Source organism: Mastigoproctus giganteus, chromosome 1, assembly GCF_048544385.1.
Source record: "Mastigoproctus giganteus isolate SK-2022 chromosome 1, ASM4854438v1, whole genome shotgun sequence".
Lineage (NCBI taxonomy): Eukaryota > Metazoa > Arthropoda > Arachnida > Uropygi > Thelyphonidae > Mastigoproctus > Mastigoproctus giganteus.
Genome location: NC_143575.1, coordinates 9,149,139 through 9,175,764, shown reverse-complemented (window position 1 = coordinate 9,175,764; position 26,626 = coordinate 9,149,139). Strand labels below are relative to the sequence as shown.

Genomic DNA, 26,626 nt, shown 5'->3' with positions numbered 1-26,626 from the left:
AACATCTACTACTTGGGTATTTTCTGAAAACTTTCTCCTCATATTTCTATACAATCCTCAACAAAAAAAAAAAAAAATATTAGCAATCATCTAAGCAGTTTATAAATTTCAGGCAGGCTAGCCTTATTTTATATGGAAGCCTGAATTTATTTTAAATTCAGGCTTCCTTAAACATTGGAGTTGTCAATCTTCTCTTAAAAGCAAATTTATTCATTGAAAACATTAGAGAGCTCTAGGAACTAATAATTAAAAACTGTTACCTGATATGTCAACTGCCTCTTAGTTTAGAAGTTTTTCCTCTTCATTGTATATCATTGTGGAGTGTAATGAATAATTTTAATAACAGCTTGATTATGTGTATGCTTGACTGAAACTTGAACAAATGCAGAAGAGGGATGTGGTCATGAGGTAATACTCATTCAAAGGACTATCTTGACTGCATGGCCATTAAATAGGCATCTTTCCTTAAAAACATAGTGCACACTATGAAAAGGAAACCTTTACCTCATTTGAAGTAATGGCAACTAAAAACAACACTCAAAGCACCACATATGAATAAAAACCAGTATCCATTCATCAAAAACTGGATAGATGGGATCTATCCAGTTATATTAAAGGAGGCAGCAAAGGAAGTAAGCAAACCCTTAGCCATAATTATGAGAGCTTCCTTGGACTCAGGGGAGGTACCCATAGACTGGAAATGTGCAAATGTGACCCCAATTCACAAAGGAGGATCAAAGGCTGACACAAGTAATTATAGACCTGTGAGCTTAACTTCTGTTCCAGGAAAATTAATGGAGGCACTGGTTAAAGAAGCACTGCAGGATCATTTAGACAAGACTTCAGTTATAGCTCAGACACAGCATGGTTTTGTTAAGGGGAAGTCATGCCTGGCCAACTTGATTGGATACTATGATGCAGTCACAAAAGAACTGGATGCAGGGAATAACTTTGATATTATATACTTGGATCTTAGAAAGGCTTTTGATACTGTTGCACATGGAAGACTGCTACACAAATTGGAGCAGTGTGACATTGGAGGCAAATTGCTGCTATGGATAAAGGGGTGGTTGAGGGGGAGAAGACAGAGAGTGGTAATCAATGGACACTGCTCATCGTGGACTGATGTTATTAGTGGAGTCCCTCAGGGCTCAGTGTTGGGTCCATTATTGTTTTCTGTATTTATAAATGATATTGATGATGGTATATCGGGCTTAATGTCCAAGTTTGCAGACGATACAAAGGTTGGCAGGGTTGTCAAGGACACTACTGACACTATGCTGCTGCAACAGGATCTGGAAAGGTTGAGCAGATGGGCTGAGAGGTGGCAAATGAAGTTTAACATTGACAAATGTAAAGTACTACACATGGGAAACAGCAACCCCAGAGCAACGTATCAACTCTGTGGTACTACACTGACAGTGGTAGAGAATGAAAGGGACTTGGGGGTGGTTGTGCAGGCAGATATGAAGTTCTCTGAGCAGTGCAGACGGGCTGCAAGAGTAACTCATGGAGTATTGTCAATGATATACAGGAATTTTTCCAGCAGGGATAAGGAGGTGATTATTCCATTGTATAAGGCGATGGTCAGGCCACACCTAGAGTACTGTATACAGGTCTGGAAGCCTCATTTCAAAAAGGATGTAGAGCTGCTGGAACGAGTACAGAGAAGGGCAACAAGATTAGTGAATGGAACAAAGGGGTGCTCTTACGAAGAAAGGCTTAAGTTTTGCAAATTACAGTGTCTGGAGACTAGGCACCAGCGAGGTGATCTGATAGAGGTGTATAAAGCCTTGAATGGTTTAAGGATGCTCAATGCTGATGGGATTCTTCCTCTAGCTCAGAAAAATCACCTGAGAGGGCATAAATTCAAATTGAGGAAAGACAGATGTAGGATAGACGTGTGGAAATTTGCCTTTAGCCAGCGGGTGGTTGGTTGGTGGAACAGACTTCCATCCCTTGTGGTGGAGGTTGATAGCCTAAATAAGTTTAAGGCTCAGCTGGACAGGTATTTTGAACGAACAGAGGGGTGAAGTGGAAGTGGGTTTTTTTTTTTTGGCTGATGCTGCATAAGCTTGCTTTCTTGTATCAAATGCCTCTGCTAATGCTAATGCTAATGCTAAAACTTCACAGCACAGTCTTCTGTCTACCTCTTGAATGTGTTCAGTAACACCTGGTAACAATACTCTGTTTCAGCTTAATGTCATGAGATTAACTGCTGATCAGAGGCTGAGTTAAACATGCTGATGCACAAAGTATTGCTAACATGATCACAGCAACAACATATAGAAACTATAAATATACAAAGAAAAACCTTTGTCTTGTTTGAAGTACTTGGTAACTAAAAACAACACTACCCTTACAAATTAGGAATATGATCAAAGGCTTCTAGCCAGAAGTAAGTATAACTTCAATTAATACTCACTTGCATGATTTGTATTACATATTTTTCAAGTCTTTCTTTTAACACTTAATGCATTAAAATAAACAGCTTGTTGTTATTGTTATTTGGTTTTTTTAGGAGCATTAGCAACTAAGGCCATATTGCTCCGGGGATATGTAGTGGTCATTCCCTGACCTTTCCGCATCCTCCGTATTTGGTGGTCACAGGCTTGAACCCCGATCTAATCAAGAAGCATGTGCTACGCACTGCTGCTCCTGCCCACATGACTACGGAGGCACCAACACTAAACAGCTGCATGGTGGTTTATGGCAATGGCTAGGCCTAACAAATGCATATGTCTGAATACACAAGAACATAGATAACTAACTACTGATAGAAAAACACTTAATAAATCTTACTTCATGTACATTTTTAATGTTTACTAATGTGGATCGGAAAACTGCTAGTGTGGGGGGGATACACGGACTAATAGATTAACAATAGCCGCTGGCAGCGGTGAAAGTGATTCTTGCACTGTTTCTATTAAAACGCAATTGAGCAGTAGCCTAGTGTTGTGTTGTTGTGTTGTTTTGGTTTTTAGGAGCATTAGCAACTAAGGCCATATTGCTCCGGGATATGCGGTGGTCATTCCCTGACCTTTCCGCATCCTCCGTATTTGGTGGTGACGGGTTCGAACCCCGGTCTAATCAAGAAGCATGTGCTAGGCACTGTTGCTCCTTCCCACCTGGCTATCGAGTCGCCAGTAGCCTGGAAAGGAAGGCAATGGGGATTTCCAGTACTGCTGGCAGTCATAGTCGAACAATAAAAAAGATGGGCTGTGTTAGGGTAACAAAGAGTAGAAACAGGTGCATGTATACTTGCATGTACACCAATGCAAGGAGTATAGATAATAAATTTGATGAGCTTGAAGTGCTAGTCAAGACATCAAAGGCAGATATTTTTGGGATATCAGAGACATGGTGTCACACAGACATAAGCAGAGGAGAATTGGAATTTGGGGAGTACAGTGTGTACAGGAAGGATATACAGAACAGGAAGGGAGACGGAATTATGCTGTTAGTTAAGAAACACATAAAATCTATGGAAGTGCATCCAATTGATGTTGGGGGACAATGCAATGTTGAGTCTGTTTGGTGTAACATAAGCACTGGGAAAGGAAAAATGAGAGTAGGTGTGTGATATAGGCCTAATGAATCTGATGACTATAATCAGCAATTGTGCAGAGAAATAGAATGGGCCAGTAAATCAGTGTCTTACAATGGGGGATTTTAATTTCCCAGATATTGACTGGAATTTGGGTTGATCACTCACACACTAGCAACGCTTTTGTGGATTTATTGGATGATTGTTTTCTACAGCAGCATGTTTGGGAAGCAACTAGAGGGAGTAATACTCTTGATCTGATTATCAGTAGTGATTCTTCATGCATTAAGGATCTGCAGATAAATGAACCACTAGGTGGCAGTGATCACAGTGTGCTGAAGTGGAATTTACTCAAAGAGGTAACTACCATCAGGGGTAAAGGGAAGGGTTTTTGCTTTCGCAAAGGTGAATACGGTGGTCTGAGAAAGTATTTAAATTCTATACGGTGGGACCAACTGATGATGTTACCAACAGCAAATTCAAAATAGGAAGCATTCAAAGAATTAATCTTGGAAGCTACTAAGCTTTTTGTACCAAGTAAGAAATATTGATCAAGATTTAGGCCTAAATGGATGTCAGATGAACTAATTAGACATGTGGCAGAGAAAAAAATGCATGGGATACATAAAAAGTAACAAGTGACACAGAAGCCTATGATAGATATAAGCTGGTCTGTAACCAAGTCACAAAGGAGGTTAGGCAGGCAAAGGCAGATTACGAGAAATCTTTGGCAAAGGATGCAAAGAAAAAGAGCAAAGAGTTCTTTACTTATGTAAACTGTGATGGAACAGATTGGTCCACTTGATATCGATGGTTTAACTGTTGATGATCCTGCTAAGGTAGCTAACAAATTAAATGAATATTTTGCATCTATATTCACACATGAGGAGTGATTCAGGAGGGGAATGCCAGACGTGTATTAAACTCTCGAAATAAGATAGATATCTTGTAATAACTGAGAGTAAAGTGGAGAAGAAATTGATGAAGATAAACATAAGAAAGGCACCTGGGGTGGAAGGAATCTATCCAGTTATATTAAAGGAGGCAGCAAAGAAAGTAAGCAAACCCTTAGCCATAATTATGAGATCTTCTTTGGACTTAGGGGAGGTACCCATGGATTGGAGATGTGAAAATGTAACCCCAATCCACAAAGGAGGATCAAGGGGAGACACAGGTAATTATGGACCTGTTAGTTTATTCTGTTCCAGGGAAATTAATGGAGGCACTGGTTAAAGAAGCATTGCAGGATCGTCTAGGCAAGACTTCAGTTATAGCTCAGACACAGCATGGGTTTGTTAAGGGGAAGTCTTGTCTGATCAATTTGATTGAATACTATGATGTAGTCACAAAGCAACTGAATGCAAAGAATAATTTTGATATCATATATTTGGATCTTAGAAAGGCTTTTAATACTGTTTCACATGGAAGACTGTTGCACAAATTGGAGCAGTGTGGCACTGGAGCAAATGGCTGCTATGGATAAAGGGATGGTTGAGTGGGAGAAGAGAGAGAGTGATGATCAATGGACACTGCTCTTTGGGGACTAATGTTATTAGTGGAGTCCCCCAGGGTTCAGTGTTTGGTCCATTGTTGTTTTCTGTATTCATCTATGATATTGATGATGGTATATCAGGCTTAATGTCCAAGTTTGCAGAGAATACAAAGGGTCGGCAGGGTTGTTTATGACACTAATGACAGTAAACTACTGCAACAGGATCTAGAAAAGTTGAGCAGATGGGCTGAGAGGTGGCAACTGAAGTTTAACATTGACAAATGTAAAGTACTGCATATGGGAAACAGTAACCCCTGAGTAGTAGTAGTAGTAGTGGCATGTGATGCAAGAAAGCAAGTGTATGAGCTTATGCAGCATCAGCCAAAAAAAAAAAATCACACCACTCCCTCCAAATGCCTGTCCAGTTCCTCCTTAAATTTATTCAACCTATCAACTTCCACAACGACAGCTGGAAGTTTGTTCCAGCAATTAACCACCCGCTGGCTAAAGGCAAATTTCCGCACATCTATTCTACATCTGTCTTTTCTTAATTTCAATTTATGTCCCCTTAGGTTCGTAATCTGAACAAGTGGAAGGATCTCACCAGAATTCAGCGTGCTCAACCCATTCAAGGCCTTATACACCTCAATCAGATCACCGAATAGTTGCCTAGTATCCAGCCACTGCAATTTGCAGAACTTAAGCCTCTCTTGGTAAGAGGATCCTTTCATTCCCCTCACCAATCTTGTTGTCCTTCTCTGTACACGCTCAAGCAAATCGACATCCTGTCTAAAATGAATCCACCAGACCTGTACGCAGTACTCAAGGCGTGGCCCGACCGTTGCCTTATACAGAGGAACAATCACCTCCTTTTCCCTGCTAGCAAAATTCCTATATATCATTGACAAAACCCCATGACCTGCCCTGGCAGCCTGTCTGCATTGCTCAGAAAACTTCATATCTGACTGCACAATTATTCCCAGGTCTTTTTCATTTTCTACCACCTTAAGTGTAGTACCACACAGTTGGTACTTTTCTCTCGGGTTACTTCTACCCATATGCAGTACTTTGCCATTTGTCAAGGTTAAACTTCAGTTCCAACTTCTTCGCCCATCTGCCCAATTTATCTAGATCCTGTTGCAGTAGCACACTGCCATTACTGTCATTAACAACCCTGCCAACCTTTGTATCATCTGCAAACTTCGACTCTAAGCCTGATATACCTTCATCAATATCATTGATAAATATACAAAAAAACAGTGGACCCAACACCGAACTCTGTGGGACTCCACTAATAACATTAGTCCACGAAGAGCAGCACCCATTGATTACCACCTTCTGTCTTCTCCCACTTAACCATCCTTTTATCCATTGTAGCAACTTACCCTTAATACCATTCTGCTCCAATCTGTACAATAGTCTTCCATGCGCAACTGTGCCAAAAGCTTTCCTGAAATCCAAATATATGATATCAAAATTATTTTTTGCATCCAGTTCCTTTGTAACCACATCATAATAACCAATCAAATTTGTCAGAAAAGACCTTCCCTTAACAAACCCATGCTGTGTCTGAATTATTGCTGCAGTCTTGTCTAGATGATCCTGCAATGCATCTTTAACCAGTGACTCCATTATTTTACCCGGAACAGAAGTTAGCATTAGCATTAGTAGAGGCATTTGATGCAAGAAAGCAAGCTTATGCAGCATCAGCCAAAAAAAAAAAAAAAAAAAAAAAAACCACTTCCACTTCACCCCTCTGCTCGTTCAAAATACCTGTCCAGCTGAGCCTTAAACTTATTTAGGCTATCAACCTCCACTACGAGGGATGGAAGTCTGTTCCACCAACCAACCACCCGCTGGCTAAAGGCAAATTTCCGCACATCTATCCTACATCTGTCTTTCCTCAATTTGAATTTATGCCCTCTCAGGTGATTATTCTGAGCTAGAGGAAGAATCCCATCAGCATTGAGCATGCTCAAACCATTCAAGGCTTTATACACCTCTATCAGATCACCTCGCTGGTGCCTAGTCTCCAGACACTGTAATTTGCAAAACTTAAGCCTTTCTTCGTAAGAGCACCCCTTTGTTCCATTCACTAATCTTGTTGCCCTTCTCTGTACTCGTTCCAGCATCTCTACATCCTTCTTGAAATGAGGCCTCCAGACCTGTATACAGTACTCTAGGTGTGGCCTGACCATTGCCTTATACAAGGGAATAATCACCTCCTTATCCCTGCTGGAAAAATTCCTGTATATCATTGACAATACTCCATGAGCTACTCTTGCAGCCCGTCTGCACTGCTCAGAGAACTTCATATCTGCCTGCACAACCACCCCCAAGTCCCTTTCATTCTCTATCACTGTCAGTGTAGTACCACAGAGTTGATACGTTGCTCTGGGGTTGCTGTTTCCCATATGTAGTACTTTACATTTGTCAATGTTAAACTTCATTTGCCACCTCTCAGCCCATCTGCTCAACCTTTCCAGATCCTGTTGCAGCAGCATAGTGTCAGTAGTGTCCTTGACAACCCTGCCAACCTTTGTATCGTCTGCAAACTTGGACATTAAGCTTGATATACCATCATCAATATCATTTATAAATACAGAAAACAATAATGGACCCAACACTGAGCCCTGAGGGACTCCACTAATAACATCAGTCCACGATGAGCAGTGTCCATTGATTACCACTCTCTGTCTTCTCCCCCTCAACCACCCCTTTATCCATAGCAGCAATTTGCCTCCAATGTCACACTGCTCCAATTTGTGTAGCAGTCTTCCATGTGCAACAGTATCAAAAGCCTTTCTAAGATCCAAGTATATAATATCAAAGCTATTCCCTGCATCCAGTTCTTTTGTGACTGCATCATAGTATCCAATCAAATTGGTCAGGCAAGACTTTCCCTTAACAAAACCATGCTGTGTCCGAGCTATAACTGAAGTCTTGTCTAAATGATCCTGCAGTGCTTCTTTAACCAGTGCCTCCATTAATTTTCCTGGAACAGAAGTTAAGCTCACAGGTCTATAATTACTTGTGTCAGCCTTTGATCCTCCTTTGTGAATTGGGGTCACATTTGCACATTTCCAGTCTATGGGTACCTCCCCTGAGTCCAAGGAAGCTCTCATAATTATGGCTAAGGGTTTGCTTACTTCCTTTGCTGCCTCCTTTAATATAACTGGATAGATCCCATCCACCCCGGGTGCCTTTCTTGTGTTTATCTTCAACAGTTTCTCCTCCACTTTACTCCCAGTTATTTCAAGATTCTGTAGTTTACTGCTAGAGTTGAATACACCTCTGGCATTCCCCTCGCTGAATAACTCCTCATGTGTGAATGTCGATGCAAAATATTCATTTAGTTTGTTAGCTACCTGAGCAGGATCATCAACAGTTGACCCATCAATATCAAGTGGACCAATCTGATTCACCCCCTTCCTTCTAGAGTTTACATAAGTAAAGAACTCTTTGCTGTTTTCTTTGCATCCCTTGCCAAGGATTTCTCGTAATCTGCCTTCGCCTGCCTAACCTCCTTTGTAACTTGGTTGCATATTAACTTGTATCTATCATAAATTTCTGTGTCATGTGTTAATTTGTAAGTATCCCATGCATTTTTCTTCTCTGCCATAAGCCTCATTAGTTCATCTGACATCCATTTTGGCCTAAACCTCGAACAATATTTCTTAGTTGGTATGTAAAGCCTAGTAGCTTCCAAGATAAGTTCTTTGAATGCTTCCCATTTTGAATTTGCTGTTGGTAACATCATCAGTTGGTCCCACTGTATAGAATTTAAATACTGTCTCAGTCCATCGTAGTCGTCTTTACGGAAGCAATAACCTTTCCCTTTACCCCTAATGGTAGTTACCTCTTTGAGTAAATCCCACTTCAGCACACTGTGATCACTGCCACCTAGTGGTTCATTTATCTTCAGATTCTTAATGCATGAAGAATCACTGCTGATAATCAAATCAAGAGTATTACTCCCTCTAGTTGCTTCCCGAACATGCTGATGTAGAAAACAATCATCCAATAAATCCACAAAAGCCCTGCTAGTGTGTGAGTGACCAGCCCCCAAATTCCAGTCAATATCTGGGAAATTAAAATCTCCCATTATAAAGTTAAACTAACTGGTCTGTAATTACTTGTGTCACCCTTCGATCTCCCTTTGTGAATACATTTGGGGATACATTTGCACATCTCCAGTCTGTGGGAACCTCCCCTGAGTCCAAGGATGCTCTTATAATTATGGCTAAGGGTTTGCTTAGTCGCTTTGCTGCCTCCTTTAATATAACTGGATAGATGCCATCCATCCCAGGTGCTTTTCTTATGTTTAACTGCAACAATTTCTCCTCCACTTTGCTCTCAGTTATTACAAATTCATTAAGCACCCTGTTACAATTTGATAAATCGGCATTTCCCTTCTTTAATAACTCCTGATTTGTGAATGTAGATGCAAAATATTCATTTAGTTTGCATGATAGCTGAGCAGGATCATCAACAGTCGAACTATCGATATCAAGTGGATCAATCAGATTCATCCCCTTCCTTTTAGAGTTTATATAAGTAAAGAAATCCTTGCTGGTTTTCTTAGCATCTTTTGCCAAGATTTCTCGTAATCTACCTTCGCCTGCCTAACCTCCATTATGAACTGTTACAGACTAGCTTATATCTGCCATAGGCTTCTGAGTCGCTTGATAATTTATATGCATATCATGTAAACTGTGTGGTATTACTACACTGATGGTGGTAGAGAATGAAAAGGACCTGGGGGTAATCGTTCAGTCAGATATGAAATTTTCTGAGCAGTGCAGACGGTGAGAAGAGTAGCTCATGGTGTCTTGTCAATGATATACAGGAATTTTTCTAGCAGGGATGAGGAGGTAATTGTTCCCTTGTATAAGGCAATGGACAGGCCACACCTTGAGTACTGTATACAGGTCTGGAGGCCTCATTTTAAGAAGGATGTAGTGCTGTTGAAACGAGTATAGAAAAGGGCAACAAGATTAGTGAATGGAACAAAGGATTGCTCTTATGAAGAAAGGCTTAAGTTTTGCAAATTACAGTGTCTTGAGACTAGGCACTTGTGAATGATCTGATTGAGGTGTATAAAGCCTTGAATGGTTTGAACATGCTCAATGCTGATGGGATTCTTTCTCGTGCTCAGAATAATTGCCTGAGAGGACATTAATTCAAATTGAGGAAATCAGTTGTAGGATAGATGTGCAGAAGTTTGCCTTTAGCCAGCAGGTGGTTGATTGCTGGAACAAACTTCCATCTGTCGTTGTAGAAGTTGATAGCTTAAACAGATTCAAGGCAGAAGTAGACAAACATTTGGAGCAAGTGTATTGGTGAAATGAGAAGGGTCTGTTTTTTTTTATTTTGGCTGATGCTATATAAGCTTGTTTTCTTGCATCATGTGCCCTGCTAATGCTATTCTCACATGAAAATCAGAAACACAAACATGAGAAATATTAGACTTCTACAAGGGAATTGCTGCCACACACACCTATTGAGAGTTCTTGTCAATACCAAATAACATTTACATTTTTTATTAAAATCCATTGTACCTGGGCTGGCAAAATCTTCACCTTTGTATTATGTAGCAATGAGAGAAACCTAGTTTGTTACAAAGTGCCAAAGTCTCATTGAAAATAAGTCACTGCAATTTGCCTTGTTCATGCATTTGTACCTCAAAAAGAAAATTCTTGCTCCTTAAGTAGAAGAAGAAGGAGAAGCACATTGTATATTGATATTTCTTTGCAATTCGCATTATTTGAAATCCCAGAGAAATGTTTTACTAATTATTGGCATTGCACTAGCAGAAAACAGGCACACTCAGTAAAACACCTGTGATGAATTATATCCACAATAAGAGAAATGTGAAATGGTGCCAACAGTTTCACACTCAAGTAAGTTTAAGTAAAACCTTCAAGCATACAAGTTATAAAACGTTTTATAAGATTTTTTATTTTAAGTACATGACCTAGGAAACTTATGACTTGCTTCACAAATGGAACTGATATATTTTGTCAGTCCTTGTATTGCAATGTTTTATAGCACTTGTATGCCTGAAGCTTTTGCTCTCAATTTCTTTGAGTTTAATGCACTGTAACCTTGTAAATGAATTTCATATATCTGGAAAGTGATTCACTGATAACTTAATTGTGCTTCACAATCTCCTTCTTAGCATGGTCTAAATTGCATCACATATCCCACAATTCCTCTTTCAGTTAGTTAAAATTGGGTCCATTGTGCCCATCCACACAAATGCTTCTCTCTGTTATGACACTCTGGACAACCGTTCTTTGTCTGCCCTGTGCAAATCTATAGAATAGGGCCTCCTTTCTCATTCAGAATGACAAAACACAAAATATTTAAAAGATAAGTATTATCATGCTGGCATAAAGCATTTACACTGATGTTCAAAAGTTAATTTATTAGCATTAGCATTAGCATTAGTAGAGGCATTTGATGCAAGAAAGCAAGCTTATGCAGCATCAGCCAAAAAAAAAAAAAAAAAAAAAGTAACATAAATAAATAAAAATAACCACTTCCACTTCACCCCTCTGTTCGTTCGAAATACCTGTCCAGCTGAGCCTTAAACTTATTTAGGCTATCAACTTCCACGACAAGGGATGGAAGTCTGTTCCACCCACCAACCACCCGCTGGCTAAAGGCAAATTTCCGCACATCTATCCTACATCTGTCTTTCCTCAATTTGAATTTATGCCCTCTCAGGTGATTTTTCTGAGCTAGAGGAAGAATCCCATCAGCATTGAGCATGCTCAAACCATTCAAGGCTTTGTACACCTCTATCAGATCACCCCGCTGGTGCCTAGTTTCCAGACACTGTAATTTGCAAAACTTAAGCCTTTCTTCGTAAGAGAACCCCTTTGTCCCATTCACCAATCTAGTTGCCCTTCTCTGTACTCGTTCCAGCAGCTCTACATCCTTCCTGAAATGAGGCCTCCAGGCCTGTATACAGTACTCTAGGTGTGGCCTGACCATTGCCTTATACAAGGGAATAATCACCTCCTTATCCCTGCTAGAAAAATTCCTATATATCATTGACAATACACCATGAGCTACTCTTGCAGCTCGTCTGCACTGCTCAGAGAACTTCATATCTGCCTGCACCACCACCCCCAGGTCCCTTTCATTCTCTACCACTGTCAGTGTAGTACCACAGAGTTGATACGTTGCTCTGGGGTTGCTGTTTCCCATATGTAGCACTTTACATTTGTCAATGTTAAACTTCATTTGCCACCTCGAAGCCCATCTGCTCAACCTTTCCAAATCCTGTTGCAGCAGCATAGTGTCAGTAGTGTCCTTGACAACCCTGCCAACCTTCGTATCGTCTGCAAACTTGGACATTAAGCCTGATATACCATCATCAATATCATTTATAAATACAGAAAACAATAAAGGCCCCAATACTGAACCCTGAGGGACTCCACTAATAACATTAGTCCACGATGAGCAGTGTCCATTGATTACCACTCTCTGTCTTCTCCCCCTCAACCACCCCTTTATCCATAGCAGCAACTTGCCTCCAATGCCACACTGCTCCAATTTGTGCAGCAGTCTTCCATGTGCAACAGTATCAAAAGCCTTTCTAAGATAAAGTATGAGATAATGAAAATCATGTGTTTGGTGAAATTCTATCAAATCTTTTGTAGAAGAATATTGAATCTGACAAGAAATATTCTTCTGTTTTCATGAAACTATAATCACAAGGTCAAAAGTCAGGGCCAGTTTTGTTTTTTAATTCTGGCATTTAACAGAGCTCTGCTTGCACCTTAGTGCTGGTGGAACTGTTAGTAATCCTGGGTATAACCCCCGAAATCCTGAACCTAGTATACAGGAGGTGATCACCCAGGTGTGAACCAATGTAAGCAGGGTCAATGTGTAGTGTCCACACCACACAGAGGAATGCTACCCCTCTGTGTTATTAGGCAATCTTAGATGGCAGATGGCTCTCATCAACTGGTGTAATACCACAACTTTGCTTATTAGAAGCTTGAGGTGGTGAAACTCATGTTTAGTCTGCAGAATAAATTTGCAAACACCTATTAACACCTATTATTTTAATAATTTCTCTAATTCTTTGTATTGTAAATTTGTGTTATAATTTTTATTGTATCATTTAGCTGTGTTTAGTTTTCAATTGAACTGATAGTTCAAAAGCAACGTTAAATTATACATATAATTAGCACTTAGTGAGAATTTTGGCAGAATTTACCTGACATAATAGATAAATTTTTCTTTGTCAGTTTTAATGAAATTATGATTAGCATATAATTTGTTATAAATACTATAAATAGTAACGTATTTTATTTTACAGAGTTTATAGCTGTTTTTTTTCTTTTTTTTTTGTCCAACCTTCTTTTCACTAAAGGGATGCATAAAATTGTGAAGATATATCAGGAAGCTCAACTTATACAAATCTATGCAAACAACAGATAATGATGCAATTTAATTAACACTAAGTGTTTAGGTATGGTTAAACAGTGGTTAAGTTAAATAACCAAAGTTTATAATAATAGTGTGGCTACACAAGCAAAGAGCTTTTGCACCAATTACAGCAAAGGCAATTAAAAAGGTATGAGGAAAAGTTCATGCAAACAATAATAAGGGGCAAACTATGACACTATTATATGTAACTCAAGATTTACAACATAATTAGAAATTATCAACACATACACGGTAACAAATATATTACTCATAGATAGATGAGATCTTGTACTTAAATATATTTCTCTATATTTTTATATTTTTTCTATATTTCTATATTTTTATATTTTGCTACAATTAAAAATATTTTAATAAAAAATCATTAATTATATTAGTTTATTACAGTCAGCTAATCTTACTTGGGGAATTATGGACAATGCAGATCGTAATATATGAAGATCAATTTTGGCAATATCCACATCATCAATAAAAATATGCCCTCTAGTGGGATTAAGAACTCTAAATAGACACATAACTAGTGAGGATTTTCCTGCTCCTGTTCTGCCAACAACTCCTACCTAAAGAAGAAATGGTGCAACATATTTTACAGGTTAGAAGCATATAAGGGTATAAAACATTTTCCCTAACTTTTTTTTTTTTTTGTCTAAAGACATGTATATAATTGAAAACTGCTTGTGGCACCAAAAGCTTTTAATTGTAACCTCCATTTTGTATTGAAATAAGCTTTGTCAATGTTTTCATTTGAAAAGCAAATCAGTGGTTGGGGCACATTTCAGCCCTTTTGAAATAACAGTTTAGTCAAAGTAGATGTCTTGTAAGCAATTTTTATGTTATTATTAAGTCCATTGAAAGAGTTCATTGTGAGAGACAATGTTTTTTAAAACAATCAAGCTCTAATTAGCGTTTTCACAGAGAGTTATCTAGCCAGCTTCATACACTATTAGCACACCGATTCTTAGAAAACACAAGCACCTTTTCTACTGTTTTTCATTTTTTTTAAAAATAATAATCTCCAAACATGAAAGGCTGCTGGAACTTATATGATTGTAGTAACCATGAACGGATTAGGTATTAAGAAAACAGGATACTTGTCCACACTGGAACTTTTGTTGATTTTAATTTTTAGGAAATATATAAGTTGTTCCAAAGAACAGATGAAGAAGGGGGGGGAAGAAGAAAGTGAGTTCAATGAATTTGAAGGTTAATTGTGAATGGATGTCAATTAGCTAATTATTATTACTGTTATTGTGAATTAGCAACTGCTAATTCAAAAGAACAGTGTCCATGTAAATATCTGTAGGAGAGGCATGAAGCAGAAACTGAACAGCTGTGCAATAGGGAGTGGAGTGAGTCTGTTAGAGAGACATCATTAATTAACCTGAATGCTTTCTTTTGAACAGACTCCAGGAGTTTAAGTACGGCTGTGGATGGTGAGCATTACTATAAATGTGGAAACAGTATTCCATGATAGGGTTGATTTGTACAGAGTTAATCACAACTGTTCAAGAGTAAAGTAACACCAAGAACAAAAGAGAAAACTTAGGTTTTTCAATGCATAATATTTGTGAAATAGTTATGCCAGAGGTTAGAGGTGAGGATTACTTTCACTAAAGATAAGCGATCATGTCTAGAAACCTAGACATGATCACATATCTTTAGTGAAAGTAAAGTCAAGTCTTGAAGTAGCCAAGTTATTTTCTCTCTACTGAAAGAATTACCTGCAGATTAGAATTTAATGGAGCAGGTGGTTGACAATGAGGAATTAACTGTTTTTGCAGAGCAAGTGTTGTCAAACTGTAAGTGGAATGTAGTATACTATCATCAGCAAAATAGCAAATTGCATTTCCATTTTTTGAGAGAAGGTCAATAATACATATGAAGAAAGCAGTGGGTGAAAGAACAGAATCTTGGGGAATTGAATTTCAGCTTATCTGAGAAGCTATATTAGCAGTCAGAGAAGAAGAAACTCACCATTTAATTGCAAAAATCAAAAGACAAACAATAAGAGAAAACCTTGCTTAGAAGGCCTTTATGCCAAACATGATCAAAAGCCTTAGACATGTTGAGGAGCAACTGCTTGAACTTCTCCAAATCTTTTTGCAGAATTTGTCAACAGATGGATAACATATGTTAAAAGATCACCAGTGGATCAACACTGACAGAATACATATTCATGATTACTAATCATGTGGAAGTTTAAGACAGTGTGACAACTGACAGTTGACTGATTTTGCCATTTAAAATTGCCATTTTGCCACTGACTTTTAAAAAGGATAAAGTAAGTGCAATAGGACAAAAACTGGAGGAAAGGCATTTTACACTTTGGGGGAGGGTGAATTCACTGGATATGAGCAAATTCTGTGCTGAATAAAAATCACAGAATGAAATAAGAGTGTAAAATGGCAACACAAAACAAGCATTAACTCTGGAGCAGAGGTTTTAAGTAAAAATGGAGAAATGGAGACATCAAAGGCAGATATTGTTGGGATATCAAAGACATGGTGTCACACAGATATAAGCAGTGCAGAATTTGAATTTGGGGAGCACAATGTGTACAGAAAGAACAGACAGGGGAGGAGGGGTTTGCTGTTAGTTAAGAAACGTATAAAATCTAAGGAAGTGCATCCAGTTGACATGGGTGGACACAGTGCAATTGGTGTGACATAAACACTGGGAAAGGGAAAAAGAGAGTAGGAGTTTGTTATAGGCCTAATGACTCTGATGAGTACAACAAACAGTTGTGCAGAGAAATAGAGTAGGCCAGTAAATTAGAATGTCTTGTAATGGGGGATTTTAACTTTCCAGATATTGACTGGTACTTGTGGGTTGGTCACTCGCATGCTAGCAAGAATTTGGTGGATTTATTGGAGGATTGTTTTCTACAACAGAATGTTTGAAGGGCAACCAGAGGGAGTAATACTCTTGATCTGATTATCAGCAAATAAAGGAACCACTAGGTGGTAGTGATCACAGTGCACTGATGTGAGATTTACTTAAAGATGTAACTACCATCAGGGATAGAGGGAAGGGTTTTTGCTTTCATAAAGGTGAATACAGTGGTCTCAGAGATTTTTTAAGTTCTATACAGTGGGACTAACTGATAATGTTAATGATGTTACTAATGACAAATTCTAAATGGAAGGCATTCAAGGAAGTAATCTTGTAAGCTACTAGGCTTTTTGTTCGAACTAAGAAATACTGCTCAAGGTTTAGGCCTAAATGGATATCAGATGAACTAATGCGACTTGTAGAAGAAAATAAAAATGCATGGAATGCATATAAATTATCAGACAACACAGAAGCCTACAGCAGATATAAGATAGTCTGTAATCAAGTCACAAAGAAGGTTAGGAAGGTGAAGGCAGATTATGAGAAATCTTTGGCAAAGGATGGAAAGAAAAACAGCAAGGAGTTCTTTACTTATGTAAACTCTAGAAGGAAAGGGATGAATCAGATTGGTCCACTTAACATAGATGGTTCAACTATTGATGATCCTGCTCAAGCAGCTGATAAACTGAATGAGAATTTTGCATCTACATTCACACATGAGGAGTTATTCAAGGAGGGGAATGCCTGAAGTTTATCAAACTCTAACAGGGAGCTAAGTGATTTTGTAATAATTGAGAGCAAAGTGGAGGAGAAATTGTTGAAGTTGAACATAAAAAAGGCATATGGGGCAGATGGAATCTATCCAGTTATATTGAAGGAGGCAGCAAGGGAAGTAAGCAAACTTTTAGCCATAATTATGACAGCATCCTTAGAGTCAGGGGATGTCCCCATGGACTGGAGATGTGCAAATGTATCCCCAATTAACAAAGGGGGAGCAAAGGGTGACACAAATAATTATACACCTGTTAGGTTAACTTCTGTTCCAGGGAAAATAAGGGAGTCACTGGTTAAAGAGGTGATACAGGATCACCTAGACTAGACTGTAGTAATAGTTCAGACATAGCATGGGTTTGTTAAGAGGAAGTCTTGTCTGACCAATTTGATTGGATACTATGATGTGGTCACAAAGTAACTGGATGCAACAAATAATTTTGATATCATATACTTCGATTTCAGGAAAGCTTTTGATACTGTTGCACATGGAAGACTGCTGTACAAATTGGAGTGGTATGACATTAAGGGCAAGTTGCTGCAATGGATAAAGGGATGGTTGAGTGGGAGATGGCAGAGAGTGGTAATAAATGGACACTGCTCTACATAGACTAATGTTATTAGTGGAGTCTCTCAGGGTTCATTGCTGGGCCCATTTGTTCTGTATTTATCAATGATATTGATGAAGGTATATCAGGCTTAATGTCCAAGTTTGCAGATGATACAAAGGTTGGCAGGGTTATTAATGACAGTAAAGACAGTATGCTAATGCAACAGGATCTAAAAAAGTTAGGCAGATGGGCTGAGAAGTGGCAACTGAAGTTTAACATTGACAAATGCAAAGTACTGCATATGGATAGCAGTAACCCAAGAGAAATGTACCAACTGTGTGGTACTACACTCAGGGAGGTGGAGAATGAAAAAGACCAGGCGGTAATTGTGCAGTCAGATATGAAGTTCTCTGAGCAGTGCAGACAGGCTGCCAGATCAGGTCATGGAGTTTTGTCAATGATATATAGGAATTTTGCTAGCAGAGACAAGGATGTGATTATCCCTTTGTATAAGGCAATGGTCAGGCCAGACCTTGAGTACTGCGTACAGGTCTGAAGGCCTCATTCTAGGAAGGATGTAGAGTTTCTATAACAAGTACAGAGAAGGGCAAGAAGATTGATGAGAGGAACAAAGGGGTGCTCTTATGAAGAAAGGCTTAAATTCTGCAAGTTGCAGCATCTGGAGGCTAGGCACCAGCAAAGTGATCTGATTTAGGTGTATAAGGCTTTAAATAATTTGAGCAGGCTGAATGCTGATGGAATACTTTTGCTTGCTCAGATTAGAAATCTGAGGGGGGCATAGATTCAAATTGAGGAAAGATGGTTGGTTGGTTTTTAGGATCATTAGCAACTAAGGCCATATTGCTCCGGGATATGCGGTGGTCATTCCTTGACCTTTCCGCATTCTCCGTATTTGGTGGTGACGGGCTCGAACCCCGGTCTAATCAAGAAACGTGTGCTGCGCACTGCTGCTCCTTCCCACCTGGCTACAGAGGCGCCCATTGAGGAAAGACTGTTGTGGAATATATGGGCGGAAGTTTGCCTTTAACTAGCAGGTAGTTTATTGCTGGAACAGATTTCTCTCTGTTGTTGTGGAGGTTGATAGCTTAAATAAATTAAAGGCTGAAATTTAAGAAGTGACAGGTGTGAAATGGGAAGTTTTTTTTTTTTTTGGCTGATGGTGTGTATGCATCTTCCATCATATGCCTCAACTAATGCTAATGTTAAATCTCAGTTTCCATCAGAATCCCTAGAGCCCTTTTGACATCAACAGGTCAGTAGGTCTTGATGATCTCGGATTCTTCTAACCTCTTTCTATCAGAACAAAAAAGGTACTGATTTGGTACAGTTGTAGGAGATTGGCATAGATCACAATGCAAGAGTTTGAGGAACAGTAAGATGCTTATAAGTTAGCTTTTTTTTTAAATAAATGTGCAGTGGAACTATTAGAATGGGCAGAAGTTGTGGCCGATGGTTTTGGTTAAAGTCCAAAAAGCTCAGCTATCAGCACATGTGGCAAATTTTCTACTGTTAGACTTTTCAAGAGTTTGGATTTATTAATAAGTTGTTTTCAGCTGTTGAGAGCTGTAATATAGGCAGAAATGAAGCTGGAGATTTAGATGCAAAACAGTTGTGGTATACTTTATTTTCAGTTTAGAGTGAAATGGGGGACTATGGATTTCATTCCTAAAAGAATAATTTCAGTGACATGATCTAAACAAATATTAGTAATAGGAGATTGAAGAGAGTAGCCAAAAAGGAAAAGAGGAATAGAAATTGTGCACAACACCTTGCTTGACATTGTTATAATGAAAAATAATACAAGGTTAAGAACAGCCACAAGATAGAAGCTCCATTGGAGATGAGACCATTACCAAGTTGTGATTTAAAGTACCTAGAAGACAGCTAACATTTACTGTGTGCTTTAAAGGGTTGTTGATGAGGAAAAGATCAAGTGTGTTAGGTGAGTAGTTAGGATATTCTGGTATTTCTACCAACTGTATCCATACAACTAGAAAATTGAAGCTATCTGGAGTTATGAGCATTAAAATAACATGGTAAATTACTTCAATCTTAATAAAAGTTAGACTGAAGAAAGTAGAGTTTCAAAGCAAGTCAAAGGGTGTGGTTGAGAAATAAATTTTCCCAGATAATCTGCAAAATGAAAAAAAAACTTGTAAATGTGACAAAAATACATAGTATTCATATTTATAAAAGTATACTACATGCAAGAAGATTTGACATAAAACTTAATACATATTATTTTTATGAAAAAAGGAAAATAATGAAGTTTGCTTTTCCCTTGCTCTGCCTTCCTGCAAGTGTAAAATTTGAAGCATCATCTTGTCAGCAAGAGTGGCTGCACCTCTTATAGTTTCTTGTAGTTGAGTACCCACTACATAAAACTCATTAAAGTTTAATCTTTAGCACCTTTTTCATGATTATTTATGAGCTGAAAATGGCAATCCTTTTCGTTTTAATACGATGGATGTATGTGGATGGAAAAAATTAAAACAGTTCAAAGAACAATGTTAAAATTAACTGTATAGTAATAAAACTGAAGGATTACAGAAAATGTGATAAAATGTAATTTAGAATGAAAAGGTGGAGATTAGGTTTCTTAAAAACATCAGGGCAGGAACATTACAAAAAAGTAAACAAACAATTATAAGGGATTCCATGTATTTCATTTTATTATCCTATTTACACTGACTTGGACCTCCAGGAGCCACACATATTTACGTTAATGGCTAATCCACAAAACAGTTAATCTGTTCCCAAATAATCAAGAAAAACAAATGAATTTGATAGAATTAGAAAAGAAATTTTTGAGTCAATGGAGATCAAAAAATAAAAAAAAGATTCCAAATTAGCAATCCTGACAAGGAATGTAAAAACAGGCAAAATGCACATTCTGTAATAGTTTTCTTTAAATTCTTTATTCATAAATTTGGAAAACTCTTACAAATTGAGATGCATTTTAATTGGATAACCCTCCTATTTAATTATTTATTGTGATTATGACTAATTAAGTAATTATTACTGTTAATTATTGACTGTTACTGTATATTATAATTGGAAAATATCATATTTTTATCCCAGGGGAAGGAAAGATGCACATAACATAATTTGTACAAAAATGTTTTCTGAAGAACTGGCCTTGTGTATCAAATACCATGCAAGTCATTTTCTAGTCATAATTTTTGCATTTTGCCATGTTTAAAGAGAGACAAGATTCTCCAAAATGTATGTCCAACTATATAAAAAATGTAAATATTAATAATTATAAATCAAGTCATCATAAATATTTATAATATTCCAATGCAGCAAAGTGTGCAATTATTTCATCTACAAAATTATACTTTAAAACACAAGGATTTTATTTCAAAAGAGGTCAGTTGTATGATAAAAAAAAAAAAAAAAAAATCACAATCCATTTCTTGAGTTATGATTTCGTTAAATGAATTGTACCTTTTAAATAATTTTTAAAATGATAATATATATATACACCGATGATCCAAAACATTATGACCAGCGAGTTATGAAAATCGAAGCAACTGCAGGTGAACTATGGCACATGCGCAGGTCGGGACACAGTAAAAAAAACAACTGATACTGAGCTCCTTTAATCAGTGTTACTCGTTCTACAGATGGGAAAGGTAGCAGACTTAAGTGAGTTTGACAAAGGCCAAATTGTAAGGGCCAGACAACTGGGTCAGAGCATATTCGAAAAAAAAAATTTTTTTTTTTTTGGCTGATGCTATATAAGCTTGCTTTCTTGCATCATGTGCCCTTGTTAATGCTAATGGCACGGCTGGTGGGATGCTCACGGTCAGCCATGGTTAGTACCTACCAAAAGTGGTCCGAGGAAGGAAAACCAAGAAACACCGGCGAGGTGTTGGACGACCAAGGCTCATCGATGCTTGAGGTGAGCAAAGGCCCTCCCAGTAATTGGAATGTTGGTGACGGGAGTAATGTGTTACAACACATTACTCCCGTCACCAGCATTTTCAGCAACACATTACTCCCATCACCCCATTTTCAGCAGGGTTCAATGTACTGTACATTGAACCCTGTACATTGAACCCTGCTGAAAATGGGGTTGCATAGCCGGAGGCCACTCCAAGTGCCCATGCTAACCACGGTTCACAGATGGCAGCGCCAACAATGGGCTTGTGAGCATTGAAACTGGACTTTGAGTGATTGGAAGGTCTTCTGGTCTGATGAATCACATTTCCTGTTGCTGTTGTTGTTGTTGTTATTTGGTGTTTTAGGAGCATTAGCAACTAAGGCCATATTGCTCCGGGATATGCGGTGGTCATTCCCTGACCTTTCCGCATCTTCCGTATTTGGTGGTGATGGGCTCGAACCCCGGTCTAATCAAGAAGCGTGTGCTACGCACTGCTGCTCCTTCCCACCTGGCTACGGAGGCATTTCCTGTTGCACCCCGTGGACGACCGGGTACGAGCCGGTGGCAGTGGTGTCATGCTTTCAGTGATGTTCTGCTGGGATATCCTGGGTCCAGTCATCCATGTGCCAGGCACACTGATATCTACCACCTACCTAAACATCATTACTGACCAGGTACACCCTTTCATGGCAACAGTCCTCCCCTCTGGTGGTGCTGCCTTTCAGCAGGATAATGCGCCATGCCACACCTCCCGAATTGTTCGAGACTGGTTCGTAGAACATGAGGAAGACTTCCAGGTATTTCTCTGGCCTCCAAATTCCACAGACATCAATCCCATCAAGCATCTGTGATTTGTGTTGGAACAGCAACTCCGATCTGTGGCATCTCAACCACGGACCTTATAGGAGTTAAAGGATCTGCTGGTTACGTGTTGGTACTAGATACAACAAGACACATTTAGAAATCTTGTAGGGTCAATGCCTCGCCAGGTACAAGCTGTTTTGGCTGCACATGGAGGACCAACATCATATTAGGTGTATGGTCATAATGTTTTGGCTCATGTAAAGCTTATGTAGTGTCCACAGAAAATTTTCCTAGTGCAATGCATAAGCAAAATTAATTCTGGATGCCACCAACTAGATATCCAAATTCCCCCATTTGATCTTTAAAAACCATACCAAACCAGCTGAGAAAGAGTAAGAATGCTATCATTAGTTTACTCAATTCATTTAAAGCCTTAAACACTTAAATCGGGTTCACCTTGCCACTGTCTAAATTCCAAGTGTACTGCACAGCAATTTGCAGTCTTTCGTGATAAGAGTTCCCCTTTGTGTGCTTAAATAATCATGTTATTATTCTCTGCACCCATTCCAAAAGACCCACATCCTTCGTAAAATGAGGCTTTCAGCCTGTATGCAGTATCATGAAGGGATCTAACCAGTGCCTTATACAATGGATTAAACATCTCTTTGCTGACAAAAATTCTCATATATATATCATTATATAATAATATATGAAATTAAAAGACTTGAAAGAAAAATACAAAAGTTCTTATAATTTTTTTTTTCATTTTTTGTTATGTTTAGCTCCTAAATATGCTCAAAATTCTAACCTTTTCTTTTGGATTTATAGACAGGCTGACATCTGTTAGAACAGGGTCCAGTCCAGCTCTATAACTGGTACTATATTTTTCAAATTTAATACTACCCTGATCTGGCCACTCTGAAGGGGGTTTATACTGTTTCTCCAAATGATCCTACAGAAAGGAAAATATTAAAAGCATATATATCCAACTTTAGCTTGTTATTATTAGTTGTATGCTTACTAAAAGTGTTTACTTTTAGCTATTAACTTAACTGTTCATCATAAATTTCGATTTGTTATAATTTGGCTAGTTTATAAAAAATATATATTGTACAATACAATACAATCGTTAATGGTCAGCCAACATAAATGCATAAAAACGTTTCATGTATATAAACTCAGTTTATCATTATTGATGGCAGATAGCTACCAATAATTCATACACTTGTTATATTTTATTTATATATATATATATATACAGGGTGTTTCAGTTAAACGTTTCAGAACTTCTAAGAGGGGTAGGGTACATCCTGACAACTCGAAATCATATAGCAATGTGGGGTCGGAAATGCTTTCCTGAAGCGGTGTTGTACACAGAAGCACCATAAAAAGAAAAGAGACCGTAAGTGAGAAATCGTTTTAATAATACATGAAAAGAAGCAAAAGGTACAGGGATTAAAGTAAGTGTTCGAAGTTTCTTCCACGGGCTACAATGCACGCCTCACATCTCCGACGCATGGACATCCGAACATTCTGGAACACTCCAGGCGAATTTCGAATTTCTTCGGCAGCTACTGCGATTCTTGCAACCAGCTCCTCAGCATTGTAAACAGGGGTGTCATAAACTAGCGATTTCATATGACCCCAGAAATAAAAATCAAGACATGATAGGTCGGGTGACCGAGCAGGCCAACGCACGGGACCACCACGTCCGATCCACTGTTGACCAAATGTGACATCCAGGTAGTTACGAACATCTCCGCTATAATGGGCAGGGGCTCCATCGTGTTGGAACCACATTGTCTGTTGCGTCGATGCAGAAATCTGTTCATCTCTCAAAAGTTGTGGCAATACTTGCTGCAGAAAGATCAAGTAGATAGGTCCGGTTAGACGACACAGTAACAGGTAAGGTCCGATGAGGTGATCTCCCATAATACCGGCCCATACATTGACAGAAAATCGAATCTGTGCTGCACGACGTCGTATTGCATGCGGGTTCTCGACCGCCCAGATATGGTCGTTATGCGTGTTGAAAATTCCTTACCTTGTGAAGGATGCCTCATCGGAAAACAACACTTCAGCAGGAAAAAGGGGATTTGTAGCACATTTTCCAAGGTACCACTGTGCGAAAGCAATACGAGGTTGAAGAAACTTCGAACACTTACTTTAATCCATGTACCTTTTGCTTCTTTTCATGTATTATTAAAACGATTTCTCACTTACGGTCTCTTTTCTTTTTATGGTGCTTCTGTGTACAACACCGCTTCAGGAAAGCATTTCCGACCCCACATTGCTATATGATTTCGAGTTGTCAGGATGTACCCTACCCCTCTTAGAAGTTCTGAAACGTTTAACTGAAACACCCTATATATATATACATACACAGTACACGCACACATTTTTTTATATTTTATATATACAGCACCCCCTTTTCTATAAGCTGAGAAATACCACTGAGGCTGTGTAAAACAAATGAATCCTTTTAGCGTTGGGATATCAGAGACGTGATGTCACACAGTAGGTATAAGGAATGCAGAATTGGAATTTGGGGAGCACAATGTATACAGAAAGTGTAGACAGGTTAGGAAGGGAGGAGGGGCTTTGCTGTTAGTTAAGAAACATAAAATCTAAGGAAGTGTATCCAGGTGACATAGATGGACAGTGCAATGTTGAGTCAGTCTAGTGTGATATAAGCACTGGAAAAGGAGAAAATGAGAGTAGGAGTGTGTTAAAGATCTAATGACTCTAATGAGTACAATGAACAGTTATACAAAGAAATAGAGTGGGCCAGTAAATCAGAGTGTCTTATAATGGGGAATTTTAACTTTCCAAATATTGACTGGAACTTGTGGGTTGGTTACTCACACACTAGCAAGGCTTTTGTGGATTTATTGCGTGATTGTTTTCTACAGCAGCATGTTAGAGAGGCAACAAAGGGGAGTAACACTCTTGATCTGATTATCAGCAGCAATTATTCATGCATTAAGAATTTGCAGATAAAGGAACCACTAGGTGGTAGTGATCACAGTGTACTGATGTGGGATTTACTTAAAGATGTAACTACCAACAGGGGTAAAGGGAAGGGTTTTTGCTTTTGTAAAGGTGAATACCGTGGTCTCAGAGATTTTTTAAGTTCTATAAAGTTGGACCAACTGATAATGTTAATGATGTTACCAATGACAAATTCTAAATGGAAAGAATTCAAGGAAGTAATCTTGTAAGCTACTAAGCTTTTTGTTCCAACTAAGAAATACTGCTAAAGGTTTAGACCCAAATGAATGTCAGATGAATTAATGAAACTCGTAGCAGAGAAGAAAAATGCATGGGATGCATATAAATTATTAGGTGACACAAAAGCCTATGGTATGTATAAGCTAGTCTGTAAGCAAGTCACAAAGGAGGTTAGTCAAGCGAAGGCAGATTATGAGAAATCTTTGGCAATGGATGCAAAGAAAAACAGCAAAGACTTCTTTACTTATATAAACTCTAGAAGGAAGGGAATGAATCAGATTGGTCCACTTAACATAGATGCTTTCACTGTAGATCATCATTCTCAGATAGCTGCCAAACTAAATGAGTATTTTGCATTTACATTCACACACGAGTAGTTATTCAAGGAAGAAATGGCTAGGTGTTTATCAAACTCTGACACAGAGTTAAATGATTTTGTAATAACTGAGGTCAAAGTGGAGGAGAAATTGTTGAATTAAAACATAAAAAAGGCACCTGGGGTGGATGGGTCTATCTAGTTTTTTTTTTTTTTTTTTTTTTTTTTATGAAAACCCCAAACACGAAAGGTATCAAAACCTATAGTACTTAGTACCGTGCATGGGTTGAAGGAGAAGTATGGGGGGAGGGGGATGCCGGAAACTTTGCTCTAGAGACTAAACATGGGTTTCACCACTTCAAGCCTCCAATAAGCAAAGTGGTGGTATTTCACCGGTTGATGAAAGTCATCTACCACCTATTATATTAAAGGAGGTGGCAAAGGAAGTAAGCAAAGCATTAGTCATAATTATGAGAACATCCTTGGACTCATGGGAAGTTCCCATGGACTGGAGATGTGCAAAGGTATCTCCAATTCACAAAGGGGGATCAAAGGGTGACACGAGAAATTACAGACCTGTTAGTTTGACTTCTGTTCCAGGGAAAATATTGGAGTCCCTGGTTAAAGAAGCATTGCAGGATCATCTAGACAAGACAGCAGTAATAATTCAGACACAGCATGGGTTTATTAAGGGAAAGTATTGTCT

The 26,626-nt window shown here is 38.5% G+C and overlaps 1 protein-coding gene across 1 annotated transcript in view; it reads right to left on the bottom strand.

Moving 5' to 3' along the window:
• The window catches only part of LOC150090537 (ATP-binding cassette sub-family C member 1-like), a 237,859-nt gene that overhangs the window by 42,148 nt on the left and 169,085 nt on the right, over positions 1–26,626 (bottom strand). Inside the window, 2 exon segments of the mRNA XM_090378370.1 lie at positions 13,907–14,065; positions 23,182–23,325. Coding sequence (XP_090234496.1) covers positions 13,907–14,065; positions 23,182–23,325 — 303 coding nt within the window.